Source organism: Enoplosus armatus, chromosome 9, assembly GCF_043641665.1.
Source record: "Enoplosus armatus isolate fEnoArm2 chromosome 9, fEnoArm2.hap1, whole genome shotgun sequence".
NCBI classification, from domain to species: domain Eukaryota; kingdom Metazoa; phylum Chordata; class Actinopteri; order Centrarchiformes; family Enoplosidae; genus Enoplosus; species Enoplosus armatus.
The window spans coordinates 8,987,763-9,005,207 of record NC_092188.1 but is presented as its reverse complement, the minus strand read 5'-3'; the positions used below and the strand labels follow the sequence as shown (position 1 = coordinate 9,005,207).

At 41.9% G+C, this 17,445-nt stretch overlaps 1 protein-coding gene across 1 annotated transcript; it reads left to right on the top strand.

The window, feature by feature from the left end:
* The first annotated feature begins 321 nt into the window (after nucleotides 1-321).
* znf574 (zinc finger protein 574) lies at nucleotides 322-16,600 on the top strand. The gene is given in 10 exon segments (XM_070912329.1): nucleotides 322-334; nucleotides 2,500-2,720; nucleotides 6,285-7,455; nucleotides 7,555-7,769; nucleotides 8,089-8,268; nucleotides 8,566-8,660; nucleotides 11,270-11,364; nucleotides 13,233-13,381; nucleotides 13,805-14,092; nucleotides 15,603-16,600. Coding segments are annotated over 10 exon segments (3,027 nt in total). The 3' UTR covers nucleotides 16,203-16,600.
* Nucleotides 16,601-17,445: the final 845 nt, after the last annotated feature.

Below are 17,445 nucleotides of genomic sequence, written 5' to 3'. Positions count from 1 at the left end.
TAAATGTGGTAGTGGAGTCAAAAGTACAATATTTCCCTCTGAAAAGTGGTGGAGTATAAGTACAGAGTAGCAAAAAATGGAAATACTCAAGTAAAGTATAAGTATCTCAAAATTGTACCTTACTTTCCACCACTGCCTATATCTTTGACTGGACTGCACTGACCCTGCTGCAATACTGGCGCGCTTTTGGACTACAAACTCCCTCAGTGTTGTGTGTAGTCGAACACTATTGGTGTATGAAGTGACTGATACAACCAATCAGATCAAGCCTCCTAACATGCAAAAAAAACTGAAGTTGTTGTCCTATTTCCTCGACCGGTAATGTCTGAGGACGGTGAGTTATGTTGAATTAATTTTACTTATTTAATATGAATGCTACTTTTTCGGTGACATATTGCACACTGATATGTATGTATGGAGGATTTCAACGGGGGGAGACAGCTAATGTTAACTTTTAGTCTGTCGCCGCCATTATACCACCGAAGAAGCGTATCCCGCCCTCCTTCTTCGGTCTTTTCTTCTTCTTCTCCTTGGTACCAGAAAGTAAGCACCACTGGTCCAAGTGGTAAAGGCGGTGTAGTCGCTAGCTAATTTGACTTCGATGCCCGCTGTCAAGGAATAGTCAGGCGGTTGTTTTATTAGCTTCCGAGCTAGCACGAGAGCTGGCTAACGTTACCACACCGGGGGCACGTTAACGTTAGCCATGTTGCTTGAAAGATGGCCATCGTTGCATATTCGCAACACTGTATTGGTCATAGATAATGCAGCTAGCTAACTGCTAACCGTTAGCTTTGACGAGCCGTGGGGCTGTCGTTCGTGCTAGCTTGGGTCAGACCAAGGGTTGGTATTATCCGGCGGTTGCACGAAATACGAGTAATGGGTAGTGTTGTCCTCCCGGTCCCCTTGTGAGTCAACGTCGGACTGACATTGTCCCTGTAGTAAAGTTAAACACTCATATGTAGTGGGTAGCGTTAATATGTCACCCTCCACAACGGATGTCATGGAATAACATTCATGGCGTTCAAGTCACCTGTCTCACTAATAATGGCCTGTAGTAATAAGGAAAGTACAACTGGTGCTTGCAGGTGAATGGGTAAAAGCAGATGCAGACCACCTCACATCAGATCCTTTAACCTTACTGCCAGACTGAAGTGTACAATCTTGCTCAAACCCAGTGGTTAGTTTCTGCTGATAAGAAGGAAGCAGACAGACATAGACCTCACTATCATCCCAACAGGGCATTATTATTATGCCATAACTGGCTGTTGAAATGATAACTGATTATATTCTATATTTTTCTTTCTATAAACAATTCAGAATGACTAAAACCAACAGTGAATTGATCCCACCAACACATATTGCCTGCTTAGAAAATGCCTGATAAAGTGCATTACTCTGTGTCATAGACCTCCATTGTTGTACAAAAACACATCAGTAAATGACACGTTACTTCATTACAATGTTGTGGTTTATGAGACGATCCCACATACACGTCCTCCTGCTGCAAATACTAAATCACCATATCTGCAGCTGAAAATAATAGTCCCCAACAAACACAGCTTTTACTCCTGTTTGAGTAATTGCTAAAACTCGCAGTGCCCAGCTGTTTTTGGCAAGTACCTTTTTAAAAAAATAAATAAAAATAAAGTATTAATATATATTTGTGACCCATTTTCAAAGATTTATATCTTAAGTAGGAACAAATGCACTTGGGGCTCAGTGTCACAGACAGGCTGCGGAAGTTTGAAGGCATTGAGAGACAGACTTAACTGTTGATTGGTTTTGGTCATGGGATTTGTCGACAATAACAAAATATGGAATATTTGCCAGCCTTCTAGGTTCCTTTAAGTGGCCATACTGCCAATTAAAATGATGAACCAGAAGGTGTGTCACATTGATAGCTTTCAGGTATTGATGTGTGTCTTTCAGTGAGTTTCTTTGAGTTGTTTTTTCAAAGAAGATCTCTGCTGGTGCAGTATGTGGTCCGATTGGTATCCAGTGAGTGGGAAGGATTGTGTTTTGACTATAGTTACATTTGGAAGCAGCATGAGCTAGACTGCACTTCCAGTGGGTCCAATTACAGCACATATCTAATTGATGTTGGAGCTAAACATCGGCTCAGCCCATGAAATGGCAGAGAGGGAAAAAGACTTGGCAAGGTCTCAGCAGCAACCTGCATGGTCAAAATAACAATTAGCCCAGGCTCAGCGGAGGGTGAGTCATCTTGGCAACCCCAGAGTTAGCCTCCTGGCACTTGTGTCCAAGCTGTTGTCTTGATAATATATGCAGGCACGTCTTTTCATCAGGAGAGGGCAATGTTCACAACCTAACTTCAAATGTAATACACTGATGGGAAGGCATCTGTATAAGACTCACGTTGTAGTATTACTTTCATATTCAAAGCATGTTGAGTTTTGTGAACTGTTTCAACTTGATCTAAATCAGTTTTGCATTGCTGCGTTTCTTATAAAATGTTTTTGATTTCTAATCCCCTGGCAGCCATGGAGAGTTCGTCGGTGTATATGTGCTTCCCGTGCTACCAGGAGTTTAACACCCTGGAAGAAGTACTTGAGCACCAGTTGACGTGCACTGCTGAGGATGAACAGCCAGACACATCTGGAACAGCCCCTGTCACTGTTCCATTGCTACAGGCTCGGGTAAATACTGGCACAGTCAACAATTTCCCCTTTTCATCATGTGGTTGTGCCTGGGTGGTTTGAGTGCAGGATTTTGAGTTTAGCTGGAAATACAACCGAAAAAAATCGATATTGTGACAGTGTGGCCTGAAATGACCAGCAGTGTGATGGCATAAAAGCTTCTTAAACAGCTCTGGAGAATGACATTGAAGTGACAAGTATAACTTTAGTCATAAATTGACAATGCTCTGCTACTCATCATAGTAATAGTGACCTTGATCAGAGCACTTAACATTGAGTTGTTTGTAATGATTTACAGACTCATTTCAAGGTGTTGCTATTTATTAATATCTGATTTAGGTGTATGCTGATGTCATATTTTTATTTAGCCTACCCTCATTGATTTACATGGGGTGGACAAAACAACACAACTGCCAGTATAACGCAATACAATTCAACTGCACCACAAACTGCAGCCTCCAAAATGACCATACCTTTCATGCAGGTATGCATGCCCACTCTTTTTTTAAAAAAGAGGACACCATTAAAACATGGTTACAACAATAAATACAAACAACATAAACAGGCTAAGACAACTGTTGCACGCTACAAAATAATATATTCAGTTGAGATGCATAAACACATAGGAATTTCCAAAATAGTGAAGATAAAAACAAATGTTGAAAGGTCTAGTGTTCAGTAGATGTGGAGATCTTGACATGACCTATAATATGTTGGGCTGGCCTTGTGTTGGTACCGGAACATGCACATGTTCATACATTATACCAGTAAACTTATCAAAGACAAATATCAGTCACAAAGTCATTGCTCCAGTAAACTTATCAGACCTTTAACTTTTACCCTGATAAATTGGCAATGGCTGTGTAGTAAGGCCTGCAGATTATTCAACAGTTTGTCTTAAGTACTTAAGTGCTACCTGGAACTGCTTTCTGTCTAGGGTAATGGCAAAATAACACATTAGTGCGTTTATCAGAGTAATGAGTCACTAGTGAGTCAAACAGGTGTAACGGGCAGTGGTAAAAGTGGATTGATTAGAGATTATGGAGTTTTAAATCAGGCTTTATATTTCAGACAGTGCATCTCTTATATTTACAATAAGGTCTGGCATATAACAGCCATATCAGAGTGACTGTTCTAAGTGTAAGATTTTGTTAAGTTAGAATATATAAGCCTGCTTAATGGAGAGGTTGTTTTTGGTCAGATGCAGCAACATGGTTAAAATAACTATAAGCCAGTAATGCATTATTTTGGGCTATTTATTTGATAAATCACAGTAGAGGAAGAAATTGGGAGCAGCAGGGAATGACGTGATAAAGGTCGCAGGCCAAATTGAGGTCCAGGATGCCATATTTACATGGTATCCGGCATGGCCAGCTGAATCACCAGAATGTCCCTCATGCTCCAATAATAATGAACATTTTGTTTTCAAGAGAATGATGAAAATGTGGCCTGTTTGAAATATATTATTTTGGGATGAATTTCATCAAAATGCTGAGCTCTATTAATTCCAACTTCTATGAAGGCGCTATTTGAATTGCAGAGTTCGAAAGTTGTATAATGGGGCGAGTTATTCTGTTTAACTTTGACTGGCACTTTTTTTCTTTTGGCTTTCCCATGACAGCTTCAGAAAGCCCTCAGGGTTAAAAGCAGTCTTTGGCCCTCGTTTAGCAGTAGGGCATGGCTGTCTGAGCTTGTGCCCAGACTTCCATCCTTACAGTCTTCAACACACGTCCATAAAGCACAGTGACACTCGTGACAGACAAATTGCATCCTGAGTCGCCAGCGGGAAGAGGAGCATGAGGAATGCATCAGTCAGTGCCATACTTTCTCCTGATGGATCGCTCATTGGCCTTCTCATAGATGAAACAGCTGGAGAAACACTATAAAACCCGGGTACCTTATGGCTTCCTGGCCTCCACTTTGCCACAAGCCAGTTTATTACAAGCATCCCCACTTCATTAGTTAGATTATCATAATTTCTGTGTATATTATGTGACATTGCTATAAAACAAAGGCTGTTTATGACTCAAGTGGAAGCAAAAGAGGTCTTTTAACAAATGTTTCTAATCATTTCTCAGATGAGAAATGCGAAATCAGGGAACTGTAATGATAAGACATGGGGTTACTTGGGAAATTTGAGACCAGATAGTGCTTAAGTGCAACTTCTGTGAACACAGGATATACAAGCGTTTTTCTACTACTTCCTACTGATATTATTTTCTTATGGTTTTTAATAATATGCAACCCTATCTCCAGCGTAGTACCAAAGATGCACCGATAGACCATTTCTGCTTGTGGCTTTTAATTTCGAACGATATTCGGGAATGTTGCTGGTTTTGTGCATGCTGGAGTTGTGGAGGAAGATTTACAGAAATGTTTGAATGTCTTTTGAGTGGCTTTGGTGTGTAAAATTAGAAGAGCATTTATTGATTACAGTACATGTTGAGGAATGATGCTTTTTTGTCCTGATTAGATTGTACAGAACTCATTCTATCTGCATGTAATATGGCATAAGTCCTCCATTGTGTAGAGCTGTAGTACAGAAGATGACAACCATTCTTTACATTCTGGCGAGTTCAAAACATCAATCTTGATTTTGACTAATCCTGACCTTCAGCTTCATTACAGGCTTGATTGATGTAGACAAAAAAAGCACTTTGTCAGAACAGGCTTTAGAGCTGACAAAGTTACATTTTGTACCACCTTAATGAAAAATATCCCCTTTGTTGGCAAGAAATTTAGGATTCTTACCAAAGACATAATGTGTAATGTTTTGTGTCATGTTCATGCGAAAACATGACGCATTTAATTATGATTTATTATGCACTAGGAAAAAAACAATTTAAGCAAAATTTCAATTTGTAGAGGATACACAAGCATACAGTGTTTTAAAGATATTTGCTTTAGGAGCACAAAAACACAATCATGCTCTGCAAGCCAAGTCTTCGTGAATTTTCAAAAGCCCTTATGTGTAGAACCTTTATTTATTATTATGTTTTACATATACATATAGTTTGTGGAAAAAGTATAGACTACCAATGAAAGTCTATAACCTTACCATGCAATCTGTGTTTGTGTATGTATGGGCAAATGTATGTTAATGCAATCAAAATGCTATCGAATCAGCCAGACCACATCTGGAGGTGGTCTATGGCATTCACATACCAGACTGCTGAAACAGAAGTCCATAAATCATTACAGTATGTGAGACATATTGAACTGTCATGATTGAGACAGTTTCAGATGTCTTTAACCTCGACCTTGATGTTCTGTTTTTATCATCCGAATAGATTGAGGGAGCAAATGTAAAACCCTATGGAGTGACCCATTCAATCCTGATTGGCCTTTTGATAGTTATCGGCCGGCCTGAGGCCTTATCTTGGCTGTCTGGAGCTCTCAGAGGAACTTTGGCTCTAAACACATGCTGCTCTAATTGACCTCAGTACCCCAACACTGAATTCTCATCCCTCATCTGCCAGAATAAAATAAAAACACAGCAGGTTGAATTTACTTGAAAGAGTTATTTGATTAGTATTACAAGGAGTTGTTTCCTTTGTACACAGAAACACACAGTGAAACATTGAGGATAATCTCTTATTTCTTCTTATTCCTCCCTTGTCTTTGCAGCAGCAGCAGGTAATAAATATATCAAGGACAGTTGCGGTCCCACAGATTCAAGTCCAAGCAGGACACTCCGTGCAAACCGTTAAGAGTGCAGTCAAGCAGGATGCAGACCAGCCCAGAATCCTCTACCAGTGCGGGGATTGTGATGAACTTTTCAAGAGCCTGGACCTTTGGCAGCAACACCGAAAAGAAGAGACATGTCAGCAGTCTGCTCCTGAGAGCAAGTCAAAACCTGATTCACAACCTGAGCCGGAGACCGCTTCAGCTCAGAGCTCCAATTCAACTCAACTAAATCCGGATGATTCTTCTCTCTCGCAGAGTGAAACTAGCAAAAGTCTTAAGCCAGAACCAGAGGAGAACCCCGTAGCAGAGGAAGAGAGGCAGCAAGTTGCAGATGCCTCTTCAGCTCAGAGTTCTGATCCTGTTTCTGAGGTAGCCCCTTCAACCTCTAATCCAGAGGATTCATCTCCCAAGAAGAGAGGGGCAAACAAAAAGCCTAAGCCCGAACCAGTGCTCCTGTGTGTGGACTGTGGCTCGTGCTTTGGCCTGGTGTCTGAACTAGTGGCCCACCGCAAGACCCAACACGGCTTTGAAGAAGCTCTGCACCGCTGCTCTGTGTGTGGGGAAAGCTTTCTAAACACCACCCTTTTTCTCTACCATCGCAAGCAACACCGGCAGAAAGGTGAGGAAAAAGTGGCAGTGGCTCCTGAAGAGACATCAGAGGAAGTTTGCACTCAGCGCAATGGGACTGACGAGCAGGGACAGGTTGCCACTCCGTCCACCACTAGTGTCACCTCCAGTTTCACACAGCCTGAATTGTTCATGTGCACCCAGTGTGGACAGAGCTTCAGCGATGAGGGAGGGCTGGTCACCCATCGTAAGCAGAAGCATGACCTGAAGGAGCCCCTGCACAGTTGCCCCCATTGTGGCGAGAGCTTCATGAACACCACCCTTTACCTGTACCATCGCCGGCAGCACCGCTTCACATCAGGGACAGAGGTGGCCGATGGAGCTGAAACTGGAGATGAAACAGCCATCACTAAACCTCAGGATACCCCACAGAGCTCAAAGCGACTGCTTTCCCCTTCTGCCTCTGCGAGTGAATTGGGTTCACCCCTTTCTAAGAGAAGTAAGCCCTCTTTCAGGATCCTGAGCGGTGTTAATTTGCTCAAAGGTAAGCAAAAGTATTTCTTTTAAAGCCCATTTGGGGAAAAAATAAGGCGTTTGTCGCAGGATGTTTTTGTCCTTAATGAACTGTCTTTTGTGTTGTCAGGAAACAAGGGTTCAGGCACCAGAGAGGAATCAGAGGGCAGCACTGCAGCTGACTCAGACAACACCAACCATCCTCCTCCTGCCAAGCTGCTGCAGGACTGGGCCCGCACACCACTACCCCATGTTTGCCCTTACTGTGGCAAAACTTTCACACGACGTGTCTTCCTCCGCACTCATGTCTACAGCCACACTGGAGAAAAGCTCTTCACATGCAAGGTGCCAATCACAATTTAATCAAAACTTGCCCTTTCTTGAGTCTGAGGGATAATTTTCTTTGATGTAAATGTCATTTATGTCATGCAGCTGACATTGACCAGATGATGTAATGCTTTTGAAGGGGGTTAGGTTTGAGGTAGACACAATTTAAACCTCCAACCTCATTATATTTGACAGATTCTCCAGTATCTCTGCACAATTATTTTGAAAATTATAATACGTACAAACATAAACAACTTAATGTATTTCCTTACAAGAGGCATTTTAAACAGTTGTAAATACAACTTTGGCACTAATCCTGATTATTGTTGTTGTGAAGGTGTGCACAAAGTCCTTCACTAACTCCCAGAGCCTGCTGCGCCACAGCATGAGCCACACAGGGAACAAGCCCTTCAGCTGCGATGTTTGTGGCAAAAACTTCTCCCAGGCAGCCGTCCTGAAGAGACACCAACGCATTCACACATCAATGCTGCCTCGGCGCAAGCGTGGACGCAAACCGGTACAGTCTCTGCCATTTTCTTTTTTATTGAAACACGTCTTGAAAGGGTTCTATTCCAAAATGTCACGTATAACATTTAAAAAAATAAAAGCTGCATTAAATTTAGCATATTATCAACATAATATATGTGCAAAATGATTCTCCGAGATTAACTTGGATGTCAACAGTCATTTTGTTAGTCGTGTCACACTTTTGAAATGGTAGATAACTTATTTTAAAATAAAAACCTTTCATCATGTCCAAAAAAGAATATTATTGGTAGATGATTGACCTTGCCTGCTGTGTTCCCAAATGCAGGTGTGTACTTTGGACAATGAGGGAGCTGCTCATCTCTTCGCTTGTCCTCACTGCCCCTCACGGTTCAACACGGAGGATCAGCTTAACCATCACAAGTAATAACACTCAACAATAACACTTTAGTAACATTAGTTATCCAGCATTCTTTATTTGCAAGAGTGTAGGTGGAAATGACTACAACCAGTGTTTCCTCTCTGATGGAGTTGTAGCAACGGAGGTGGAGCATGTGCGCTAAAAATGTTGTCCGCGTGTGTGCAAGATTTCTTTTTGTGCGCCCTGCGGAGAGGTTTCTATGTGTCTGCCGGCACCAGAAGGGCTCTTGAGGACCAAGTACATTATCTTGAGCATCACTTCTCTTTCTACTTTTGCTCAGGCAGTCTTTAAATCTCATCTGAAAATTCAAACATGTGATTTGATAAATAAGCTATTCGTTTACAAGCTAGTGACGAGATAGCTGTTATTCATTCATCCCATTATTCATTCTTAACTGCCCTTTTTTTCAGAATTAACTTGCATCACCACACTGTTGTATTACCAAGCAGTGTATGACGTTTCTTTAAGGCAATCCTACCCAAATAATATGTAACGTTAATATCTCTGTGAGGGAATCTGTCAGTTGTCTTGAGATGTGTTTCCTTTGCGTATTTCTATCAAATGATTGCGTTTGCTGTAATGTTACTGTGCGATACTCATGAGAAGTTGCAGGACTTTTTTCCCTTCGGCAAATGATAATCCTGAATCCGTGATCAGCATTGCTTCATTGTTGACACCTACCCAGTGCTTGTTGTTATAATCGTTGTGCTGACATTATCAGGTAAACGCAAAGTTTCTCGTTTATATGCTTTACTCACAGGTGTGTGACGTGAGCTGGATATGAAGCATCTGTAGTGCCAAATAATATAACGTTAGTTTCTAAAGAGATAAGACGAAGCCCTCTCCTCTCGTATAAAACAAACAAAAAAAAATGCACACCGCTGCTATGTGCATATAGAAGAAACACTGCTACAACACATCTAACAACTTCGATTACATACTGTACAATATATTCAACACTATAACTTGCTATAAACTTCTGGATTTCCATAAAGATATTCAATAATTTCCAACCCTGTTTACCGTGTAAATACATTAGAATTACGGTTCCAAACAGAACCCAGGACAGGATTTAGATAAACCTCCTCCCCTTCGCCAGGAGCTGTACTAGCTGAGCCGTGTCCGACTACTGAGCAAGACCTTTAAGCTGTGTAGCAAACACACTGACTGAGATGTCTGGGTGCCCTTGAGTCTCAGCCACATATGATTGACAGACAGAGGCCCAGTAAATTAAGATGATAACGATAACAACCCAGGACGAGGGAAGGGCCTGGTCCTGTCCTACCTGGTTGAGCAGGGGGGAGAGGATATACTCGTGTGTGCGTATGTGCATTTTATTGGCTTTGGCTATAGCGCATTGAATGTGAAATAAAACAGTGTCTACAAAGTTGAAGCACCGGCTTTAGGCTTTGCAGTGCGTAAATTGTATACTTTCTGGAGGTGAACACTGTAAATTCAAGTAACTTGGAGTTAAGATTGTTTTGTTTATTTCCAAGGTCAAGAATGAACCTTTAGCTAAACAAAGATATTCAGTTTGCTATCTTAGAAGATGAGGAAAAGCAGCATCTGCACATGTGAGAAGATGGAACCAGCAAATGTTTGTTTTTTTTGCTTAAAAAATGGCTAAAACAATTCAGTGACTATCAAAATTGTTGCTGATTTAATTTTCTGTCGATCGACAAATCGATTTCTCTTTGTATCGTTTCAGCCTCTAGTCAGTGTATACCTACGTGTAATGTTGTACGCACAGCCCGACCCCTACTCATTGAAGAACATCTGCCTGGGAGAAGAGGTGACCCTGACTGAAATTTGAATTATCCCAGCTGCCTCAGGGTCAGCTGTCCCTGAAATATTGATTTCTATTGTTTTATTTAACAGGGAACAGAAACAACCTGGCCTCGTACGGGCCTTGAGAGATCCTTGCACATCACCTCTAGCGTCCTGCTTTAGTTTAAGTTACTTTTGTAGTTAAGTGTAACATTACCTGTAGCAGTATAATATACATAATGCATATACTTGTATGTATGCAATATTTAGTGGAGCGTTATGTTTCCTGAACTTTAACATAATCTGTGTTTGTTGTGATTATGAGAAGCTGTCCAAAGAACCAGTATATTATTTTTTTCCGTGCTGTGAAAGCAGGCCTGATGCAGCATTAGGTGAATACATCCTAACACTTCTCTCCTCCCCTAAGGCTATATCCAGCGTAACGTTATGCAATGGATAAATATAGTCTTTCATGTCCTAACTCTGACTCCTCCCAATTTACTGCTGTTCTTTTATCTCTAGCCGTTATACACTCAGCTAATACCCCTTATTTAACCTGAAGCACAGCTAAGCACATACTTGCTGGTAATCCTCCTACGAGTCACATATAGGGTGGCAGCTTAAAACCAAAACATGACTTTCTTTTCCCCCCTTCGTTATTACAGTTTTTATGAGTCTTTATACTTGGAACTTATGCTTAATTATTTAATGTAATTGTATGACTATTGCCTGTTCCTGTGAGTTGTGTCTATGTTATTCCTTTTTGCAGGTTAACTTATTGTCAATAGTATGCTAAATAGTTCAAGCACTTATGAGAATATGTGTGTTTCTGTGTATTAAACAGATTGCTCCACACCAGCCATCCGTTCCCTTGCCCCGAATGTGGAGAGGCCTTCAAACGCAGGAAAGACTTGGACCTGCACTCGCTCACTCACCAAGGTGAGAGATCAGGGCTCAGCCTGGCACATATCGTTCACGCACATAATTTTATGGTTAGCAGCTAACAAAAAGCTAACAAAAACAATATAGGGTTAGGGTTAACAGTCATCTGTTTTGCTCTGTCATTAAATTTCTTTTTTATTCAGCTGTTTATGTCACATATCTTACATCATTTCAGTGTGTGAACATATCCTCTCCTGTCTCTGATCAATGTTTATTATTATTGTTATTATTATATTATCTGTATTATAACGGTCAAGACTAAAGATGAGAACAAATGTGAACACATCAATGAATCAGATGCAAGCCCCTTTGCCAGCTTACAACAGAAACCAATTAGATATGATGTTCTTATCAGTACAGCATGCAGTGAATTACTATTGATTAATGCCCCCATCAGCTTGCCTGGGTGGCCCATCTTGTTTATTTACAAACATACATCCATGTTATATGTGCATTGTTCCTCCGACGCATTAGGTCAATGACTTTCCATTGATCTGTGTGTGGAATGTAGGAGAAAGGCGGAGGTCAATGAATTGGGGGGCGTTGGAACGCCAACCTCATTAGTTAAGCGGGAAGAGTCAGCCGGCAGCATGGGTGGCTCCTCTGAGAGAGATGATTGGAGAGATTGATCCATTGATCAGTCCAGGGCCATTGGCAGACATTGTCCTTATTAAAGGTTTAATTAGAGGGTCCCAACGGGGAGCAGAGTGGTTGCCCTCACTGGGATAGACAGTACAGATGGTTAGCAGATTGCAAGATGTTGGCGCAACGACCTATGGACATGCTGATGAACCATCAGTGTCATCGATTTCACAGCCAGGTTTCCAAGGGCGACCCAGTGAGAGTGTGGTTTGCTTTGCCAAAATACAACAAGGGCACCAGCTGATTACAGCTGAAATGATTTGTTTTTGTTTTTTATTGATTGGCCGACTGACAGAAAATTAATCCTACATAATTTTGACAGTCGATTAATCACTTAAATCAATTTTCAAGCAAAAATGTGAAACGCTTGCAGGTTCTGGGTTCTCACTTGTGAGGATTTGCTGCTTTTCTCTGTTTTGTATCTCTGGAAACTGAATATTTTTAGGTTTTGATATGCTGGCTGGAATAAAAAGCAGAAGGTGAAGGTGGGACATTGGGCATTTGTTTTGCAATTTTCTGACATTTCATTGACTAAACGGATGTTCAGTTAATAGAGAGAGTAACAGGCTAGATCAATTGATAATGAAAATAATTGTTGGTTTCAGCTCTACAAATAATTATTATTGATTTATCTGTCAATGATTGTATTGTATTTTTTTTTGTTTGGCTAATTTTCTGTCAATTGACTAATCCATTAACCGACCAATAGGTCTGTTTTCAACAGCAGACATTTTGACTTGTCATAGTACGAAAAGTACAGGTTTTTACTAAGAACTTTAAGGATAGCTCCGTTGTATTCATGTGTCCCAGCAAGCCTTGACAACACAATACCAGGGACATGAAACTGAAGCAGCTAAATGGAATTCAGCCATCAAGATGTCTTTACTGGAAAAGGACAATTGTTTATTCACTAATTTCAACATATCTTACATTTTGTGGTAACATCTGTTGGGTTGAACTCTCCTTGTGTGTTCACATTATGAAGCAACCACTGACCACAGGCACATTCTTTATAGACACTGAAAAATCTACGTCATCTGAGTGTTTGGGCACCGTCGCCCATCACCAGCCATTTCTGTATATGGTACTTGTCACTGCACAATTGTTGGCACGACGGCTAGCAATCAACAAGCTCAAATCAGCCATCAGATATTAGCACGGCATGGGAGCTGCTTTTAATATGAAGACCACCTGTCTTAACACCTGACACTGTTCCATTGCAGACAAGCAGCCAGCGACGTGTCTTCACTGTTCATCCCAGTTTGTGAACCAGTCAGTGTTGGAAATCCACATGCAGCGCTGCCCTACCACAGAGGAGGAGAAGAATACGGGTCGTGGACGGGGTCAGGGCCGGGGACGATGCACTGGACAGGTTGGGAGCACAGAAAATTATTATTCTATTTTTTTTTTCCTTGCAGGTTTTACTTTTCCACTGCAAAGATATTCAGAGTGTGAGAAATTGCTAAAGTCATAAGTGACAGATTTGTTTTTAACAAGGATGAAACACGTACTCAGACCATGTGTTGTTTTGGTTTTTTGTTTGTTTAGGGGTTCATTTAGAAAGCCAACAGTCCAGACAGAAAGGACATGTGGGCTTAGCAAAAGGGGGGTGACATCTAACAAAGGTCCCCTGTCGTAATCAAACTCTGACGTTGTAGTTACGTCTCAGTTAGACCACGAAGACACCAACCTTTTCTCTTTTCATTAATTTTTCCCCTCTGTCTATTCTCCATCCCCTTACTTTCCGTGTTGTCTCTCTCCCATCTTGTCCCTCCACCCTTTATTCCTCCCTCAGATTGAGTGTGACCTATGTGGCCACCGTTGCATGACCCAGGAGGGCCTCGACCTCCATCGGTTATCCCACACGGGCCAGACACCTCTCAAATGCCCAGTGAGGCCTTGCCGCCGCCGATTTACCTCCAACAGTGCCCTGGAGGAGCACGTGCTGGCCCATTTCCAAGGAACGCTCAGCAAGTCCAAAAACCGACCCCGCTTCCGCTGTCAGATTTGCCTCAAGGAATTTTCCTACAATTCCACCTTCAATGTTCACATGAGGACACATACTGATGAGAGGCCCTTTGAGGTAAGAAGGGTGGTCGTGATGTGTGTGTGCTTGCATAAAAAGGGAAGTTCTCTTTCTGATTCACATTTTGTCCCTTTTCATACAAATCTTTCAAACCCTTTAACACCTGAATTTGAAATTGAAATTCCGCACTGCCTCACCCCCCATGGTCACACCCGTTCATAGCTGTGGCCTTCTCTCCGGTTCTGGACCATGGCCATTTGTGCAGTGTGAGTCCTGTGGGTGTTTCCTCCCTCCCAGTGTACCTGTGATTAATGGCAGGGCTGAGTTAGGGCCTGTCAGCTCCCCTCTGTGCCTGTTACTATTCTGGGACTCTCTCCCTCTCTCTCTGCCGCTCTGGTGACGAGGCAGGACATCAACTATGGACCCACCCAAGCTCATCACAGCACATTGGACTGTAGAAATTGATTTAATGTTTGTGGCTTTGCTTTGAGTCGTATCCATCAGGCACGCTAAGGACTGAGGTTCAAAGAGCATTGGCCCTCAAACACACAGGCAGTTATGGGGATTCATTTTAATTTAAATCAAATATACTGTGCGCTCCTGAAGGAACATCTATATTTGCTCAGTATACAAAGAGCAAACTCAACAGGAAAGGTAATTTTATTACAAAAGATATTGATACTGCAAAACTGACAACAGGGATTACAGTTTCAATCTGAGTATCCCCAGTAGGAATCAAAGCAAAGCACAACAAAGTCATTCTTTTGTAGTGCCTCAGGTTTAATCAAGTGTCTGGGTGTAGTTCATTGTGGTGGCAAGCAGAGAGCAACTGTTGTGGTGTCAGGAAAGGTACAACTGTGGAATTTGTAATGTGATTACTTTATTTAGAAATTGTTTAGCTCTCAGCTCACTGGTAGCATTTCTTTCTGGTTTCCACTGTGTAGTTGATCATACTATCCCTTACACACTTGTAGAGCTGCGACAATTAATCCATTAGTTAATTGACAGACAATTAATTGGCAGATATTCTGATAATCAATCGTGTAAATCATTTATCAAGCAAAAATGCTCAATATTCTCTGGTTTCACCTTCTAAATGTAAATATTTGCTGGTTGTGACTAAACTGAATATCTTTGGGTTTGGACGGTTGGGAGGACAAAATAAGACGTTTGAAGACATCACCTTAAGTTCCAGGACATTATAATGTACATTTTTCTGATGTTATATAGACCAAACTGTTAATTGATTAATTGTGTGAAAATAATTGTCAGAATAATCGATAATGAAAATAATTGGTAGTTACAGTGTAACACGCTTTTATCATCATATCATCTTTGTATCTGTCTGTCCGTCCCCCTCTGTCTTCCCTGCTTTCTCTGCTCTTCCTCTACCCCAGCCAGAAGTGCTGCATCTGCAGAAAAATATAAAGACAGGTCTCAGGAAATATTAATTATAGTCGAGTTTGTGCACTGGCACTGTTTTGAACGTAACTATACTTTCTTGCCACCCTCTTACCTTTTCTATATATTTTGTTCACTTCCCCATTCTCCTCCATCCCTCCACCAGTGCTCCACATGTGGCAAGCGTTTCCGTCAGCTGCCCCATCTGCAAGACCACGAGCGCATTCACAGCGGCCTGCGGCCTTTCTGCTGCTGGATTTGCGGTAAGAGTTTCAGTGTGGCCGCCCGGCTCACCGAGCACGCTCGCACCCACAGCGGGGAGAAGCCCTACCCCTGTTCCCACTGCCCTGCTGCCTTCCGCTCTCGCTCCAACCTGGATAAACACATCCGGCTACACGGAGACCTGCCTCTGGAGACCGCTGAGCAGGCAGCACATGCAGCTGAGGCTGCTCATGTGCAGAAGGTGCTGGAGGGGGCCAAGGTGCTCTCTTCTCTGGCAACCACAGGGGAGGTTGATTCTGGCTCAGTGCAGACCATCTATGTACTACAGGGGGCCGAAGGGGGCACTGAGACGGTCATGATCCCGTCTGATCAGCTCAGTGGCATGGAGGGCACCTCACAGGTCGTCATCCTGCCCTCTTCTGTTCTGGGAACTCAAACCATTACTGTTCCCACCATCACCATGGATGGTAATGAAATCACCATGGTGGAGACAAACCAGTCACCACAGCATGCCATTGAGTTCATTGTGGAGGAGACCGTGTGAAGGCAGATTAAAATTAGTTGAAAATATAGACTGATAGAGTGAAAGTTTGATAATTGAGGGATATGCAGTTATTATCTTATATGTATATAGTTTGATAGGTTTATAAGCCAGTTTCCACAAAAGGCCCATCCTGTGTTGTAATACATGTTTTGATTTAATAGCATTGTTGAAATTGTGTGAAATCTAAAGAATTAAAGGTTGATACACAGAAGAAACACTCAGGAGAACAGAATGTACCTTTTAAATTAGTTTTTCAAACTGATTGAAAAACTGGTTGTAAAATTGGCCCTCGATTGTATACAGGAGTGTATCTACAGCCCCTATTTATTAGGGGGAAGACCAGTGGTGGCCCATGAAATGTCTTCTGCTTTCTTTATAATAAAACGCTTCAGCTTCCACACTTGTGAGCGTCCATCATTTTATAAGGTGGATGACAGGAGCCCCCCATCCCATCAGATGGGATTGACTTTATAGGTCCTGCTGTAAATTGCCACTTCTGCCTTTTGACAAACAGTATGAGGTCTTCTGCAGAGAAATATACAGACCCACTCAGCACAAGTCAGTGTAGAGCATTTCAAACCGCTCTGTTTCTCTCTGTCACATGCACACTAGTGTCAGTGGAAGGCAGAAGGAAGTAGACTTGTGTATAGATCAATCCTAATGTTCCAATAATTTGTAGAACATTATGTTATTGATTGGTTTTGTGCTGTAATTAAATACAATAATAACAGGGATTCTCAAGATTTATGATGATTTAGCTGAAGTACAGCATTATGCAGTGGCAAATAGTACAATGAAATTATCCAGCACTTGCTGTATAGTTATCAAAAATAATGATCCTATTTGTGTCTGAATGGGAAGAGGCATAAGATGATATAAGTTCTGCCAGCGCTGCAGTAGCCCATTATAGGCTTCTAAAGTGCAGTTTATGGCTGTCTCCCACCCAGTGATTGCTGACAGGGGGGTTTGAAACCACAGACACGCAGATGCACTCAGTCTTAGTTTGTTTTCATGTCATGGAGGGAGAAATGCTGATGATTGTGCGGGGAACTGAAATGGGAAAATGGCAGCATTTCTGCAGAGTGAGAAGCATATCAGGATAGAGCGGGCTCCTGAGGAGCAAAAAGGAGCCGGTGCCAAGAATTTAGCTGCTCTTCACTGCTTTTCTGAGAGAGTCAACAGGCAACCAGTCGATAAATACATGTTTGTTTGTTTGTTTGTTTTTTCCTTCCTAGCAAATCTT